Source organism: Rhincodon typus, chromosome 23 (genome assembly GCF_021869965.1).
Source record: "Rhincodon typus isolate 14 chromosome 23, sRhiTyp1.1, whole genome shotgun sequence".
Lineage (NCBI taxonomy): Eukaryota > Metazoa > Chordata > Chondrichthyes > Orectolobiformes > Rhincodontidae > Rhincodon > Rhincodon typus.
In genome coordinates this window covers 6,732,346-6,745,888 of record NC_063354.1, presented here as the reverse complement: position 1 = coordinate 6,745,888, position 13,543 = coordinate 6,732,346, and the positions used below count along the sequence as shown (strand labels likewise).

General features: G+C 39.5%; 1 protein-coding gene across 8 annotated transcripts in view; it reads left to right on the top strand.

Annotated features, from left to right (window-relative positions):
* Nucleotides 1-13,543, top strand: part of LOC109917392 (platelet endothelial cell adhesion molecule-like) — a 106,323-nt gene that overhangs the window by 49,699 nt on the left and 43,081 nt on the right. For 3 of the 8 annotated variants that reach the window (XR_007264593.1, XR_007264594.1, XM_048610964.1), the window contains exons 8-13: nucleotides 1,015-1,296; nucleotides 3,347-3,454; nucleotides 3,564-3,585; nucleotides 4,013-4,053; nucleotides 6,471-6,530; nucleotides 10,780-10,821. Coding sequence is in view for 4 of the 8 variants with exons in the window: in XM_048610964.1 (XP_048466921.1) it covers nucleotides 1,015-1,296; nucleotides 3,347-3,454; nucleotides 3,564-3,585; nucleotides 4,013-4,053; nucleotides 6,471-6,530; nucleotides 10,780-10,821 (555 nt within the window). In the remaining 4 variants the exon portion in view is untranslated. The remainder of the gene's footprint in view (nucleotides 1-1,014; nucleotides 1,297-3,346; nucleotides 3,455-3,563; nucleotides 3,586-4,012; nucleotides 4,054-6,470; nucleotides 6,531-10,779; nucleotides 10,822-13,543) is intronic. The other 5 variants (XR_007264596.1, XM_048610967.1, XM_048610966.1 and 2 more) reach the window with 5 other exon arrangements.

The following is a 13,543-nucleotide window of genomic DNA, read 5'->3' as shown; positions in this document are numbered from 1 at the left end:
TCCACTCCTCTCCCACTGCTACTCCCACTGAGCCCCGATCCACTCCTGTCCCACTGAGCCCTGATCCACTCCTCTCCCACTGCTATTCCAACTGAGTTCGATCACTTCAGGACTGCACTTCCAGAATGATAAACTCAAATCCCAAGCTTCAGGTAGAATCAGTGACTGATTTGAGAACCACTGCTTTTTAAACACCGTCCTGTGGAAGCATCAGATTAGATTTAACAAGAGAGGAACCAGACACTGCACCAAAAAGATAAATACAAAGTACTATACGCCATGGCACTGGCACACATAACATGCTTAAAGATCAGATTCTGCTTATGTTAGGTCCTGCATGCAGATTGTTCTAAAAGTTTGAGCAAATTTCATAAACTGAAAAATGATTTTGGATTCACTTGGTATTTAAGGACTGTGGATGAAGGCATTGTTGATAGCTGTAGGAAGAGTTAGTACACACTGCAAGGGTAAAGGAAACTCTGCTGTTTAACAGCGTGCTTGAATAGCTAATGCAGTCAGAACTGGGTTCTGATTTACAGAATTGTCACATACTTTAAATCCCATTCGGTTGTTGTCTCACTGTATTTGAACATTTCCTTCACTACGTTTCCTGATGCAGGCCAAAGTTGTGTGGCGTGCAGCACAAACCAGAATAAACAAACCAGGTCTTAAAGGAACAGATGCATACATTTTAGCAGATGAAGAATAAATAATTAAATAAGTCCACAGGCTTATTGCTAACAATGCAACAAGAAAAATGCAAGATTACAAAATGTTCTTTCCTTTAACAACATCAGACCATCAACTGGTTTAATCACATATTATGAGTTATTGCAATTTAAACGCATTTATCTTAACAGTGTCCTGTTTTGTACCATTGGCAAACAATATTGCACATTTGGCCCATACCAAGCTAACCGGTGATTATGTGATAAATGCTGTTTGAATTTATTTTGCTAGTTAAGAGAAACATCATCTACAGTATACCATATCAATAACTTCTTTTCATTGCAGTTCCTGTATCCAAACCACTGATTTATCCTCTGTTGAATTCTACCGAGGTGCAGTTAGGAGAGACTGTGACACTGCACTGCATAACAAGCGCAGGAACTCTACCAATCACTTACACACTGTATCGGAATCAATCAAGTCTCCAATCAGCTACTACAATGCAGGCAATTCCAGCAGGCTTTAACATAACAGTACACTCAATGGAGCATTCTGGAGTATACAGCTGTAAAGCTGAAAATCAAATTTCTTCAGAACGCAGTAATGGATTATCATTTCATATTTTATGTACGTACATGCCTAATGTAACTTCACCTTTGTTCTGAGTTACAGGGATCATTGAGGTTTTATCAGTCAAATATCTATAATATTTATTCACTTTCTAATTACAGCCTTTCTAATTCATAGAGAAACAATAATATTTAGATTACTTAAGTAATTCTTTGCCCACCATGATGACACAGTTAAATTTGTGGCCCAGTGGGTCTTGGTGGCTCTTTACCATTTCCCACAAGTAGCCATTCTTCATCCAAGACTTTAGACTATCACTTTCAGCAAACTATTTTAATTTAGGCAATACTGTGCCCAATTTACAAATAGCTAAGTCCTATTACCAGGAATGCAATAGTGACCAGTTAATCATTTTTAATCTTATTGATTGAGAAATAAATACTGGTCAGGACTCCAGGTAGAATTCTCAGATCTCTTTCTCAAAATAGTACTTGACAAAGGTTACAAAGACTTGGCTTAACATATTGTCCAGAACCTGGCACCTCAAGAACTACAGCACACCCTCAGTGTCTGTTGAGATTTTGTGCTCAAGTGTCTGGCATGTGACTCAAACCCACAACCCAGTGACTCAGAGGCATTAAAATAAAACAAAGAACTGCAGGTGCTGGAGATCTGAAACAACAAAAAACAGAAATTACTGGAGAAACTTAGCAGCTCTGGCAGCAACAGTGAAAAGAAGAAACAGTTAATGTTTCAAGTCCAGTGACCCTGAAGAAGGGTGTTCTCTACTCTGTTTTGTTTTACTCTGCTTTCTGTCCAGATGCTGCCAGATGTGCCGAGCTTCTCCAGCAATTGCTGTTTTGTTTTGTTTCAGATCTTCAGCATCTGCAGTTCTTTATTTTGATCTGGTTTTGTTTGTTCTTTCCCATTCTCACAATGATCTCACTCCTGCTGCAGAATTTTCTCTCCCTTTACCTTTAATTTATCTGTACCATTCTGTCTTTTTTGTTTTCCCTTTCTTCCTTGGTCATTTTTTTTTGCTTTTTACCACTCAGCTTTATGTTCTCCTCTATTTTTACAGTATTACAGCTGTGCCTGAGAGTGTCAGGTAAAATGGCAGAGAGAGCTGAGAAGGCAGAGCCAGAAAGGCTGGGAGTGGATGTAATTAGAGACAGGAAGGAGAATTTTTGAATGAGTAAATTTAATTAGAGGCATTCTGGAGAATGAGAATGTACTTAGAGCTGTGTTGGTGAATGTAAACCAGGAATTTATAAGAATGCGAGGCGACTTTACTGAAACATACATGATTTTTAGGGGACTTGGCACGGTAGATGCAGAAAGATTGTTCCCCTTGTAGGAGAGTATAGGACCAGAAGACATAATTTCAGAGTAAGTGGTCACACAGAGAGGAGGATTTTTTTTCCTCAAAGGGTAGTGAATCTGTGGAATTCTACTGATGATGGCTGTCAAAGCTGAGTTATTAAGTATATGCAAGGTCAAGGTAGACAGTTTTAATCAGTAAGTAAATCTAATGTTATAGGGAAAAGGCATGAAAGTTGAATTTAGATCAGCCATTGATTGGCAGAACAGACTCAAAGGGGCTGAATGGCTTACTTCTGCTCCTACATCTTATGGTCTTACAATCCAGAGAGCTGGTGCCTAGCTTTGCATATCAATAAATAATGGATCACTAAGGTAAAAATTGATGAGATGAATGTTTGTTGAGACTTCAACTGTTTCGAACAATACTTGTGCTAGTCCTCACAGAAGCTACCAGTTGGACTATTTGTTTAGCCATGATGGTCCTACTTATAAATGTACCATTTAGTTGCTCCAAGTATTTTGTCTCTGAACAAATGGCCTAATATACAGCATTTTGTTGATAAAAGATTAAGTTAGCATTCGGTACAATAGATAGGTAATATTAAATTGTATAAAACATACGCCTCGAAATTTTAGGCTGTTACAGAGAAACAAGCCACAAGACAATATTTTGTTCATATATTCATATGTCTTCCTGTAAACACCGATGTATTATTAATATAACAAGTAGCTGAATAAAAATTATGAGAAGCTTGTGAAATAAAACATGTTTCTTTAACTCTAGGTACTCAATGGTGGATATACATAACAATAGTCTTATTTTCACTAGTGATAATAGGACTGGCAATATTAATAGCTCGATTTCGTAAGCTGTGCTCCAAGAATAATGAAGGTGGGTGCTTTTTTGTACTGTTATAGTTGTTGCTCATTGTTATTTCAAATATTTTGCTAACTTGGTTGTCTAATAATTGTGTCTATTCTTTTAAAAAATCAATCAACAGGTATAAGCCAAGAGGATGAAAGGTAAGATTTCTTAAACAGTCATATTGAATCTTCTTGTCCATTTTTTTCAGACAATTATTTGTATTCTTGTTTCTTTGAAAATCAAAATAAGAAGAATGATACACAAACACAGTTCTACATTTTGTTCAAAGAAGCAAGGCAAATCTGTGCTGTTTCAGTACTGTTAAAAGGCAATATTGCCTCCTGCTTATCTTGTTCAAATGAAAGATGAAATGGGTATAACAAAAGATGAAAGCCAGATTCATCCTTGATCAATATTAATCTAAAAGGTCAATTCCATTTTATCTTTTACATTGAGTTTCATATTCTAACTAGAGACCTTATTTAGTTTTCAATGACTGAAGTTAAGGAGTTTCTTGAAAAGCAGTGGGCTTACAAGCAGTTCAATAAATATCACCTGTTATCTTTGTTTTAAATTTAATTGCAGCTGTAAACAAGGTCAGAGTGGGCCTTTTCAACATAATCAAGGTAAACCTACTTACATTTATTCATGTGACATTGTTGTCAAACATCAATAAAGTGCTGTGGGACAAGTGTTATAGTAGTCTAGAGTTTAATGCATAATCCACTACTAGTGTGTAAAAATTGGTGATCAGGAAGTGATAAATGACAAGCTGTGAATCATTGCATATTCCTGGAAGATTTCTGCCTCTCTATTATTACCCTTGAACAAGAAGGAGCTTTCGAGCTATCAAGCTAACTTGAGAGCAGGACACACCAGAAGAACTGATTCTCTTCTGAAGTATCTGTATCTCCTTCTGTAGATGCAGTTGTAAGGGAGTGAGAATAGAATGTCTTGTTTGTTTCTTTCTTTCAACATGAAGTTTTCTCCCCTTGGGGCATAGTGGGAAAGTGTTGGAAAGATTAGTAGACTGATCATCAATCTGTTGAGCCATGCCAGGAATGATCTTTACGTTACCAGCAAATCCTGGAATGGGACTTGAACCCAGACCTTCTGGCTGATGGGCAAGAGTGCTACATATGAAGACAGAACCTGCAGAACGCTTCTGACACAGCTAGATTTATCCCACATCTCCGAGGCTTTCATTTCCTCCTGCAAAACACTCGTGCAAATAAGCTTTTTTCACTGAAAAAGCATTGGTGATAACGAAACAAACTGAATTTCACAAAAGTTGTTATGTTCCTGTTAGAGTGAAAGGTAAGGCTGATGGGATTAGAGAATAATGGATGAATAAAGATATTGAGGTTCTAGTCAAGAGTGAAAAAGAACCATATATTAGATATAGACAGCTGGGTTCAAATGAATATCTTGAACAGTATAAAGAGTGTAGGGGCATTCTTAACAGGGAGATCAGGAAGGCAAAGAGAGAATATGAGGGTGATGGAGGGTTTTTCGGTCTGGAGCCCTGTGACCAGCAGCTTTCCACAGGGATCGGTACTGGGTCCACTTTTGTTTGTCATTTATATAAATGGTTTGGATGAGAATATGAAAGGCATGGTCAGTAAGTCTGCAGATGACACCAAGATTGGTGGTATAGTGGACAGTGAAGAAGGTTATCCAAGATTACAAAGAGATCTTGATCAGTTGGATCAATGGGCTGAAGAGTGGCAAATGGAGTTTAATTTAGATAAATGTGAGGTATTGTATTTTGGTAAAACAAACAAGGGCAGGACTTATATAATTAAAAGTAGGACCTTGGCACATGCTGTAGAACAGAGTTTTAGGGTTCAGGTACATAATTCTTTAAAGTTTGCGTCATATGTAGATAGGATGATTAAGAAGTCATTTAGCACCCTTGCCTTCGTCACTAATACCTTTGAGTACAGGAGTTGGGATGTCAGTTTGAGGTTGTACAGGACGTTGGTGAGGCCTCTTCTAGAAAACTATGTGCAGTTCTGGTCATCCTGCTACAGGAAGGATATTATTCAGCTGGAGAGGGTACAGAAGGGATTTACCAGGATGTTACTGGGAATGGAGGGTTTGAGTTATGGGGAGAGTCTGGGTGGCTGGGACATTTTACACTGGAGCGTAGGAGGTTGAGGGGTGACCTTATTGAGGTTTATAAAATCATAAAGTATAGATAAGGCGAATGGCAGGTATCTTTTCCCTGGGATGAGGGGTTTCAAGACTAGGGGACATAATTTTAGAATGGGAGGAGAAAGATTTTCAGAAGACATTACGGGGCAGTTTTTTTTTTACAGTGTGGTTTGTATGTGGAATGAATTTGCAGAGGAAGTGGTGGATGCAGGTACAGTTACAGTGTTTAAAACACATTTAAATAAGTGCATGAATAAGAAATGGAGGGACATGGACCAAGTGCAGGCAGGTGGGACTAGTTTAGTCTGGGATTATGGTTGGCATAGACTGGTTGGACTAACGGGTTTGTTTCCTTGCCATATGACTGTATGACTTAGGTGATAGCAGAGAAAAAGCAAACATTAAATAAAAGGGGACACAATAATTTTTGCCCATAGCTGATTCCCAGCACAGTGCTTTATCTACATATATGTGAATGATATATCACTAAAAAATGTATAAAAAGCTACAAAAAGATGCCCAGGTTCTTTGAATATTTCACCTTCTTGGCCTATAACATAGCCTCTCTGTGAAGATGCAAAGACTGTGTGTAATTGACAAGGAAATCAGTATGAAACTCCATGAGCACGGCCTGCATCTTCATTTTCTATGATACAGAACAATTCATTTTTGAACATGTTGGTCATTCAAGATGTGCACACAAGAATATGATACCAAGAAACATAAATGTAACTGGACTGCACAAGAAGAAAAAAAATTAAAAATCCATTGAATATTGTCAACAAAGTAATTTTATAATCTCCGTGTGGAAAGGACAGTCAGAGATCTTATTGTACAGTAAACTTTCCTTTGCAAGAACCCTAAAACATTTGCATCTTATTTCCAGGATCTCTGAAAAAGACGAAGGAGGTCATTTATAGCAAAATTGGAAACTTTACACACCGAAGTAAGAACACAACAAACAGTTCATAACTTGCTTGCAAAAGTAGATTTTGTAAAATCAGTTTTTGCTGCCAAGTAAATATAAAATGTGTTAAATGACCATTTTTAAACATAGTGAAGGAAATAAATGCTTAGAACCGGTTTATTGTAAATTCACTCGTGGGATGTGGGCATTACTGGCTGGCCAGCATTTATTGCCTCATCCTAGTTGCTCTTGAGGAGGTGATGTTGAGTCACCTTTTTGAACTGCTGCAGTGCATGTGCTGTAGGTTGACCCACATGCCATAGGGAGACAATTCCAGGATTTTGACCCAATGTCAGTGAAGGAATACAATATATTTCCAAGTCAGGATGGTGAGTGGCTTGGAGGGGAACTTGCTGGTGATGGTGTACCCATGTATCTGCTGCCCTTATCTTTCCAGTTGAAAGTGCTTGTGAGTTTGGTAGGTGCTGTCTCTGGATCTTTGGTGAATTGCTGCAGTGCATTTCAGTACACACTGCTGCTACTGAGCATCAGTGGTAGAGAGAGTGGATGCTTGGGAATGTAGTGCCAATCAAGGGGGCTGCTTTTTCCTGGATGGTATCAGACGTCTTGAGTGTTGTTGGAGCTGTACCCATCCAGGCAAGTGGGGAGTATTCCATCACACTCCTGACTTGTGCCTTATAGATGGTGGACAGGCTTTGAGGAGTCAGGAGGTAAGTTACTTGTTGCAGTATTCCTAGCCTCTGACTGGCTCTTGTAGCCACTGTAATTATGTGGTGAGTCCAGTTGAGTTTCTGGTCAATGGTAACCCCCAAGATGTTGATAGTGCGGGATTCAGTGATGGTAACACCATTGAATGTCAAGGGGCAGTGGTTAGATTGTCTCTTATTGGTGATGGTCATAGCCTGGCATTTGTGTGGTGTGAATGTTACTTACCACTTGTCAGCCCGAGCCTGGATATTGTCCAGATCTTGTTGTATTTGAACACAGACTGCTTCAGTATCTGAGGAGTTGCAAATAGTGCTGAACACTGTGCATTCAATAGCGAACATCCCCACTTCTGACATTATGATGGCGGGAAGATTGTTAACGAAGCATCTGAAGATGGTTGGGCCTAGGACATTAGCCTGAGGAACTCCTGCAGAGATGTCCTGGAGCTGAGATGACTGACCTCAAACAAGCACCGCCATCTTCCTATGTGTAAGGTATAACTCCAACCACCGGAGAATTTGCCCCCTCATACCCATTGATTCCAGTTTTGCCAGGGCTCCTTGTTACCACACTCGGTCAAATATGGCCTTGATGTCAAAAAGGCTGTCACTCTCACATCACCTCTGGAATTCAGCTGTTTGGTCCATGTTTCAACTAACACTGCAATGAGGTCAGGAGCTGAGTGGCCCTCACGGAACCCAAACTGGGCGTCACTGAGCAGGTTATTGCTGAGCAGGCACTGCTTGATAACACTGTTGATGACACCTTCCATCACTTTACCAATGATCAAGAGTAGACAGATGGGGCAGTAATTGGCCGGGTTGGATTTGTCCTGACTTTTGTGTACAGGACATGCCTGGACAATTTTTCGCATTTTGGGTAGATGCCAGTGTTGTAACTGTGCTGGAAAAGCTTAGCTAGGGGAGTGCCAAAATCTGTAGAAGTCTTCAGTACTATTGCAGAATGTTGTCAGGACTCATAGCCTTTGCAGTATCCAGTGTCTCCAACCATTTCTTGATATCATGTGGAGTGAATCAAATTGGCTGAAGTCAGGTCTCTGTGATGCTGGGGCCCGCTAGAGGAGGCCGAGATGGATCATCCACTTGGCACTTCTTGCTGAATTTTGATGCGAATGCTTCAGACTTGTCTTTTGCACTAATGTGCTAGGCTTTTCCATCATTAAGGCTGGGCATATTTGTGGAGCCTTGTCTTCCAGACAATTGTGTAATTGTCCACAACCCTAGGACTGGATGTGGCAGGACTGCAAAGTTTAGGTCTGATCCGTTGGTTGCAGGATCGCTTAGCTGTTATGCTTATGCTGCTTGGCGTGCAAATAATCCTGTTTGGAAGCTTCACCAGGTTGATTCCTTATTTTTAGGTATGCCTGGTGTTGCTCCTGGCATGCTCTCCTGCACTGTTCAATGAGATGGGATTGATCTTCTGGCTTGATGGTAATGGTAGAGTGAGCGATATGGTGGGTCATGAGGTTACAGATTGTGCCGGAGTACAATTTTGCTGCAGTTGATGGCCCACAGCGCCTCATGGGCGCCCAGTCAAGAGTTACTAGATCTGTTCAAAGTTTGTCCCATTTAGCACAGTGATAGTACCACACAATATGATGGAAGGTACAGGTAGTTCTCCTACAATGCGATAATTGTGTTCTTGCGTGACATCGCGCTATAGAAAATCACACTATCGAAAATCACCATAGAAAATCGTATTATAGGGAAATTGCAATAGAAAATCACTATACCTTACAGCAGAAAATTCACGTTATCCAAACAGCGTCCACTATTCATCAATCGTGTTACAGCCAATTTGTGTTAATGAAACACGCGTTATAGCAGAACTACCTGTATTCTGAACGTGAAGGTGGGACTTTGTCTCCACAAGGATTGTGCAGTTATCACTGTTACTGATTCGGTCATGGACAGAATAATGAGTTCATAATTTATATTTATTTGCTGATCTAAATGTATAAACATAAATTTTAAAAAGTGAACAGAATGTTGTAGAATGTTACAATGCCTGCAGTTCAGACTGGATACAATTTGCAGCAGCCTAATGATCTCCATGCACAACCAATTCAAGCCTATGAAATATAACATTATCACACAGCTGTTTTTAAGTATTCTTTCATTGGATGTGGATTCCATTGGCAAGGCCAGTATTTATTACCCTTGACCCGAGTGGCTTGCTAGGACATTTCAGAATAGTTAAGAGTCAACCACATTGCTGTAGTCCTATGTACAATAGGGATAGCAGATTTCCTTCCCTAAATTACATTAGTTAACCAGGTAGGCTTTTACAATTGCTGATAGCAATGGTGTCCATGAGACAACTTGCATTTCCAGATTTTTATCAGTGTATTTAAATTTCATCAGTGGCCTTGGTTGGATTTGGCTTGGACTTTTGGATTGTTAGTTCAATGACTTTACCACTATCTCCCCATACTGCAAACAGATTACTTTTTTCTGAATTTTTCCCATTCACATTCAATTTATTTTTGTTCTGAAGTGCTGTATATTTGGGGTAACAGGTTTCAAATGACCACCAAACATGTAAGTAGCCTAAGATTTGAAAAAAAGCATTCTTTAGAATTTGCACAATCTTTTCAAAGTAATATGGATAGGTATTCAAGAAACAGTTGGTGAAAAACGAGGTTGAAGATGTAGCTGCACCATTTACGAAATTATGTTTAAGAGGGTTGGACATCTGTTCACCCCACATATGTCAATTCCAATTTGGGACATGGTTGAGTATTCATACTCATCCAAAGTATCTTAATTAATCCAAAGCAACTTCAGACTCCCCAGTCCTCTCTATCGCATTGATTTGTTTCAACTTTTGAGGTATCATTCAATACCATATGCAGCTCAGTCCATCTGCTAATTCCGCATTTATGTCACCTTCACACGTGATTTTCTTTAAGCTGTCGTGATCTGCATCCCACCTTTGCTATCCATGGATGTTAGCTCATCCACATGTCTGCTGCCCATATCCTATTCCAAATCAAGTCATGTGCACTCATCATAGCAATCTTCATAAACTACGTTGGTCAAATATAAAGTTTATTGTCTTTTCTACCTACAATTCCACCTTTAAAGACTTGTGTATCTACCTGAAGCTCTGCATTTCTGTGCCCCTCAATTCTATGATGTGGAGGTGCTGGTGTTGGACTGGTGTGGACAAAGTCAGGAGTCACACGACACTAGATTATAGTCCAACAGGTTTATTTAAAATCACTATCTTGTGATTTCAAATAAACCAGATGTACAATAACCTGGTGTCTTGTGACTTCTAACTTTGTCCTCAATTCTATTAACAGTCTTCCATTAAGAGCATAGTTGCTTCATTGCTCTTAACTTAAAATTGTTCTTAACTTAAAATTCTACATCAGGTTTTTCTGCATTGAACTAAATCCCAATATTGTGGAATCTCCTGAAATCAGAAAGGAACTTGGATATTAAAGAAGTAGTATTTAGTATTGACCTTCAACTATTGTGAACTGAGTTTCAATGTTCCTTTAATAGCATTGACTGAAATTCTACATTTACAGAGCTCAACCAACCAGATTCTGACATGCTGATAGAACAGCAAGGTAAATGGATCACGTTTTACAGTTAAGACCTTCAGAAATTATAGAAAGTGTTTACCTTAACACTTAGGTTAACTGTGAATAAACAAAAGGACTGCCTGACATTCGTAAAATATTTCTATTTCAACTTAACATTTAGTATTCAAATCTGAACAGTTACATTCGACAGGCAAAATTTTACAGCCTTAAAAAAACTGCAGGTACATTTGTCAAAAAAATCAGTGTTAATTTTCAGGATGGCCTGTACAAATGTGACAGAAAGAAATGGCAATTTCCACTCCCAGAAATCTAAAGTTCTTTCCAGCTCATTGACGATTTTGTTTGTTTCTCCAGGAAAATAATAACATAAATCAAAATTAGAGAGTCACAGTGTACAGTCAGGGTGCATTGGAATTGAACTATATGAAAGGCACTGAATATTCCTTCTGTATTTACCAATAAACTAGTCATGCAATTGCATTGCTCCAACTCTGTTAACCTACTCAGTTACCAGCTCGAGCTATCATGAGATGTGCTAAGCAACATGATAAAACCAGCTGCTTTGTCTTTGCAGATACATTTCTCTGAATGCCACAGAATTGAGGGCAAATTACTCAGGTAGTTGGAGAATTAGTTGCATAGCTGGTGACAGAAAGTAGGAATTATGGTTAGGTATTCAAATTGGCATGATGTGACCAATGATGTCCTGCAAGGATCTGTGTTAGGGTCTCAATTATTCACATTATTTATTAACGACTTGGATAATGGCATAGAAAGTCAAATATCCAAATTTGATGATGAGGTAAAGTCAGGCAGCATTGTAAACAATGAAGATGATGGCATAAAATTACAAAGGATACTGATAGAGTAGGTGAATGGGCAAAACTGTGGCAGATGGATTTCAACATAAGCATATTGTTAGTTTACCCATTTTGAACCGAGAAAGAATAGATTAGGTTACTTTGTAGATGGTATTAAGTGGATGTCCAAAGAGACTGAAGGGTGGGGCTGGGGGGAATTCAGGTGCATAGATCTTTAAAATCTTACAAACAAGTGCAGAAAATAATCAGAGATAGTAGGAACTGCAGATGCTGGAGAATCCGAGACAACAAGGTGCAGGGCTGGATGAACACAGCAGGCCAAGCAGCATCATAGGAGCAGAGAGGCTGACGTTTCGGGCCTTCTGATGAAGGGTCTAGGCCCGAAACATCAGCCTCTCTGCTCCTATGATGCTGCTTGGCCTGCTGTGTTCATCCAGCCCTGCACCTTGTTGTCGCAGAAAATAATCAAGAAGGTTAATTGCATGCTGGCCATTTATATCTAGAGGGCTGGAGTAGAGGATATAGAAGTTATGTTGCAGCTGTTCAAAAAACCAGTTGCACCTACTTTGCATACTTGCGCAGATCTGGGCCCCACACCTTGTAGGTTTACAAGAATAATACCTGGATTTCGGGGGTTAAGTAATGAGGAGAGATTATAACATTAGACCTGTTTTCTCCAAAATTTATAAGTTTAAGTGTTGATCTAATCAAAGTCTTCAAGACATTAACAGGAAAAGACAGGATAGATAATGATAAACTATATCCACTGGTTTGAGATTCTAGAACTAGTGGACATAGTCGAAAAATTAGGGTCGGACTGTTCAGAAGAGCTGTTAGCTTGCACTTCTACACACAAAGTGTGGTAGATGTTTGGAACAGTCTTCCACGAATAGCAGTTGACACTCAACCAGTTGTTAATTTTAAATCTGAGATAGATAAATTTTAATTAAGCAAAGATATTAAAGGATATGGACCAAGGGCAGGTACATGGAGTTAGACCTCAGATCAACCATGATCTAATTGAATGGTGGAACAAGCTTGAGGGGTTCAGTGGCCTACTACAGTTCATATGCATGACATTTCATCAGAAGGACAAGGCATAGTATAAAAATATACTTTGTAGGCTTGAGTCTAAGTGCTATTGTGTATAGGCACTTTCAAAGTCAGTTCCTGGAATCATAGAATCCATACAGTGTGGGAACAGGCCCTTGAGCCCAACAAGTCCACACTGACCCTCAGAGCATCCCACCCAGACCCTTCCCCCTGTAGCTCACCTAATCTACACATCCCTGAACACTATTGGCAATTTAGTATGGCCAATCCACCTAGCCTACACATCTTTGGACTGTGGGAGGAAACCGGAGCACCCGGAGTAAACCCACGCAGGCACAGGGAGATTGTGCAAACTCCACACAGGCAGTTGCCCGAGAGTGGAATTGAACCCGGGTCCCTGGCACCATGAGGCAGCAGTGCTAACAACTGAGCCACCTTGTTGCCCCTGCCTTATTTATTTCTGTTATGCTTGATGTACAGAGCAATGCAAGAGTTGGAAACCTGATTTTATGAGAAATAAATAAAATGACCATATCTGGATGATGTGTGCAACAGACTCACACAGAATCTTCTAAGAACATTACCCCAAGCCCACCATGCAAAATGGCTGTATTCTGCAATTATCAAAGTTATTCACGTAGATACAAGAAGACAGGGGAGATATTTGTTAGAATCTGGCGTGGTAGGCCATAATCCTTTAAAGAACATAATGCATGGAAGAACCAAAGAACCTTTACAATACAAGCCTGAACAAAAGAACACATGCAGTGATATTTAGATAGGTACACTGAACAAGTAAGGTAATAATTCGAAACAAATGAGGATCTGCTTAAGCTCAATCCAACAGTCCTAACCAGTCTTAATCTTTCGCC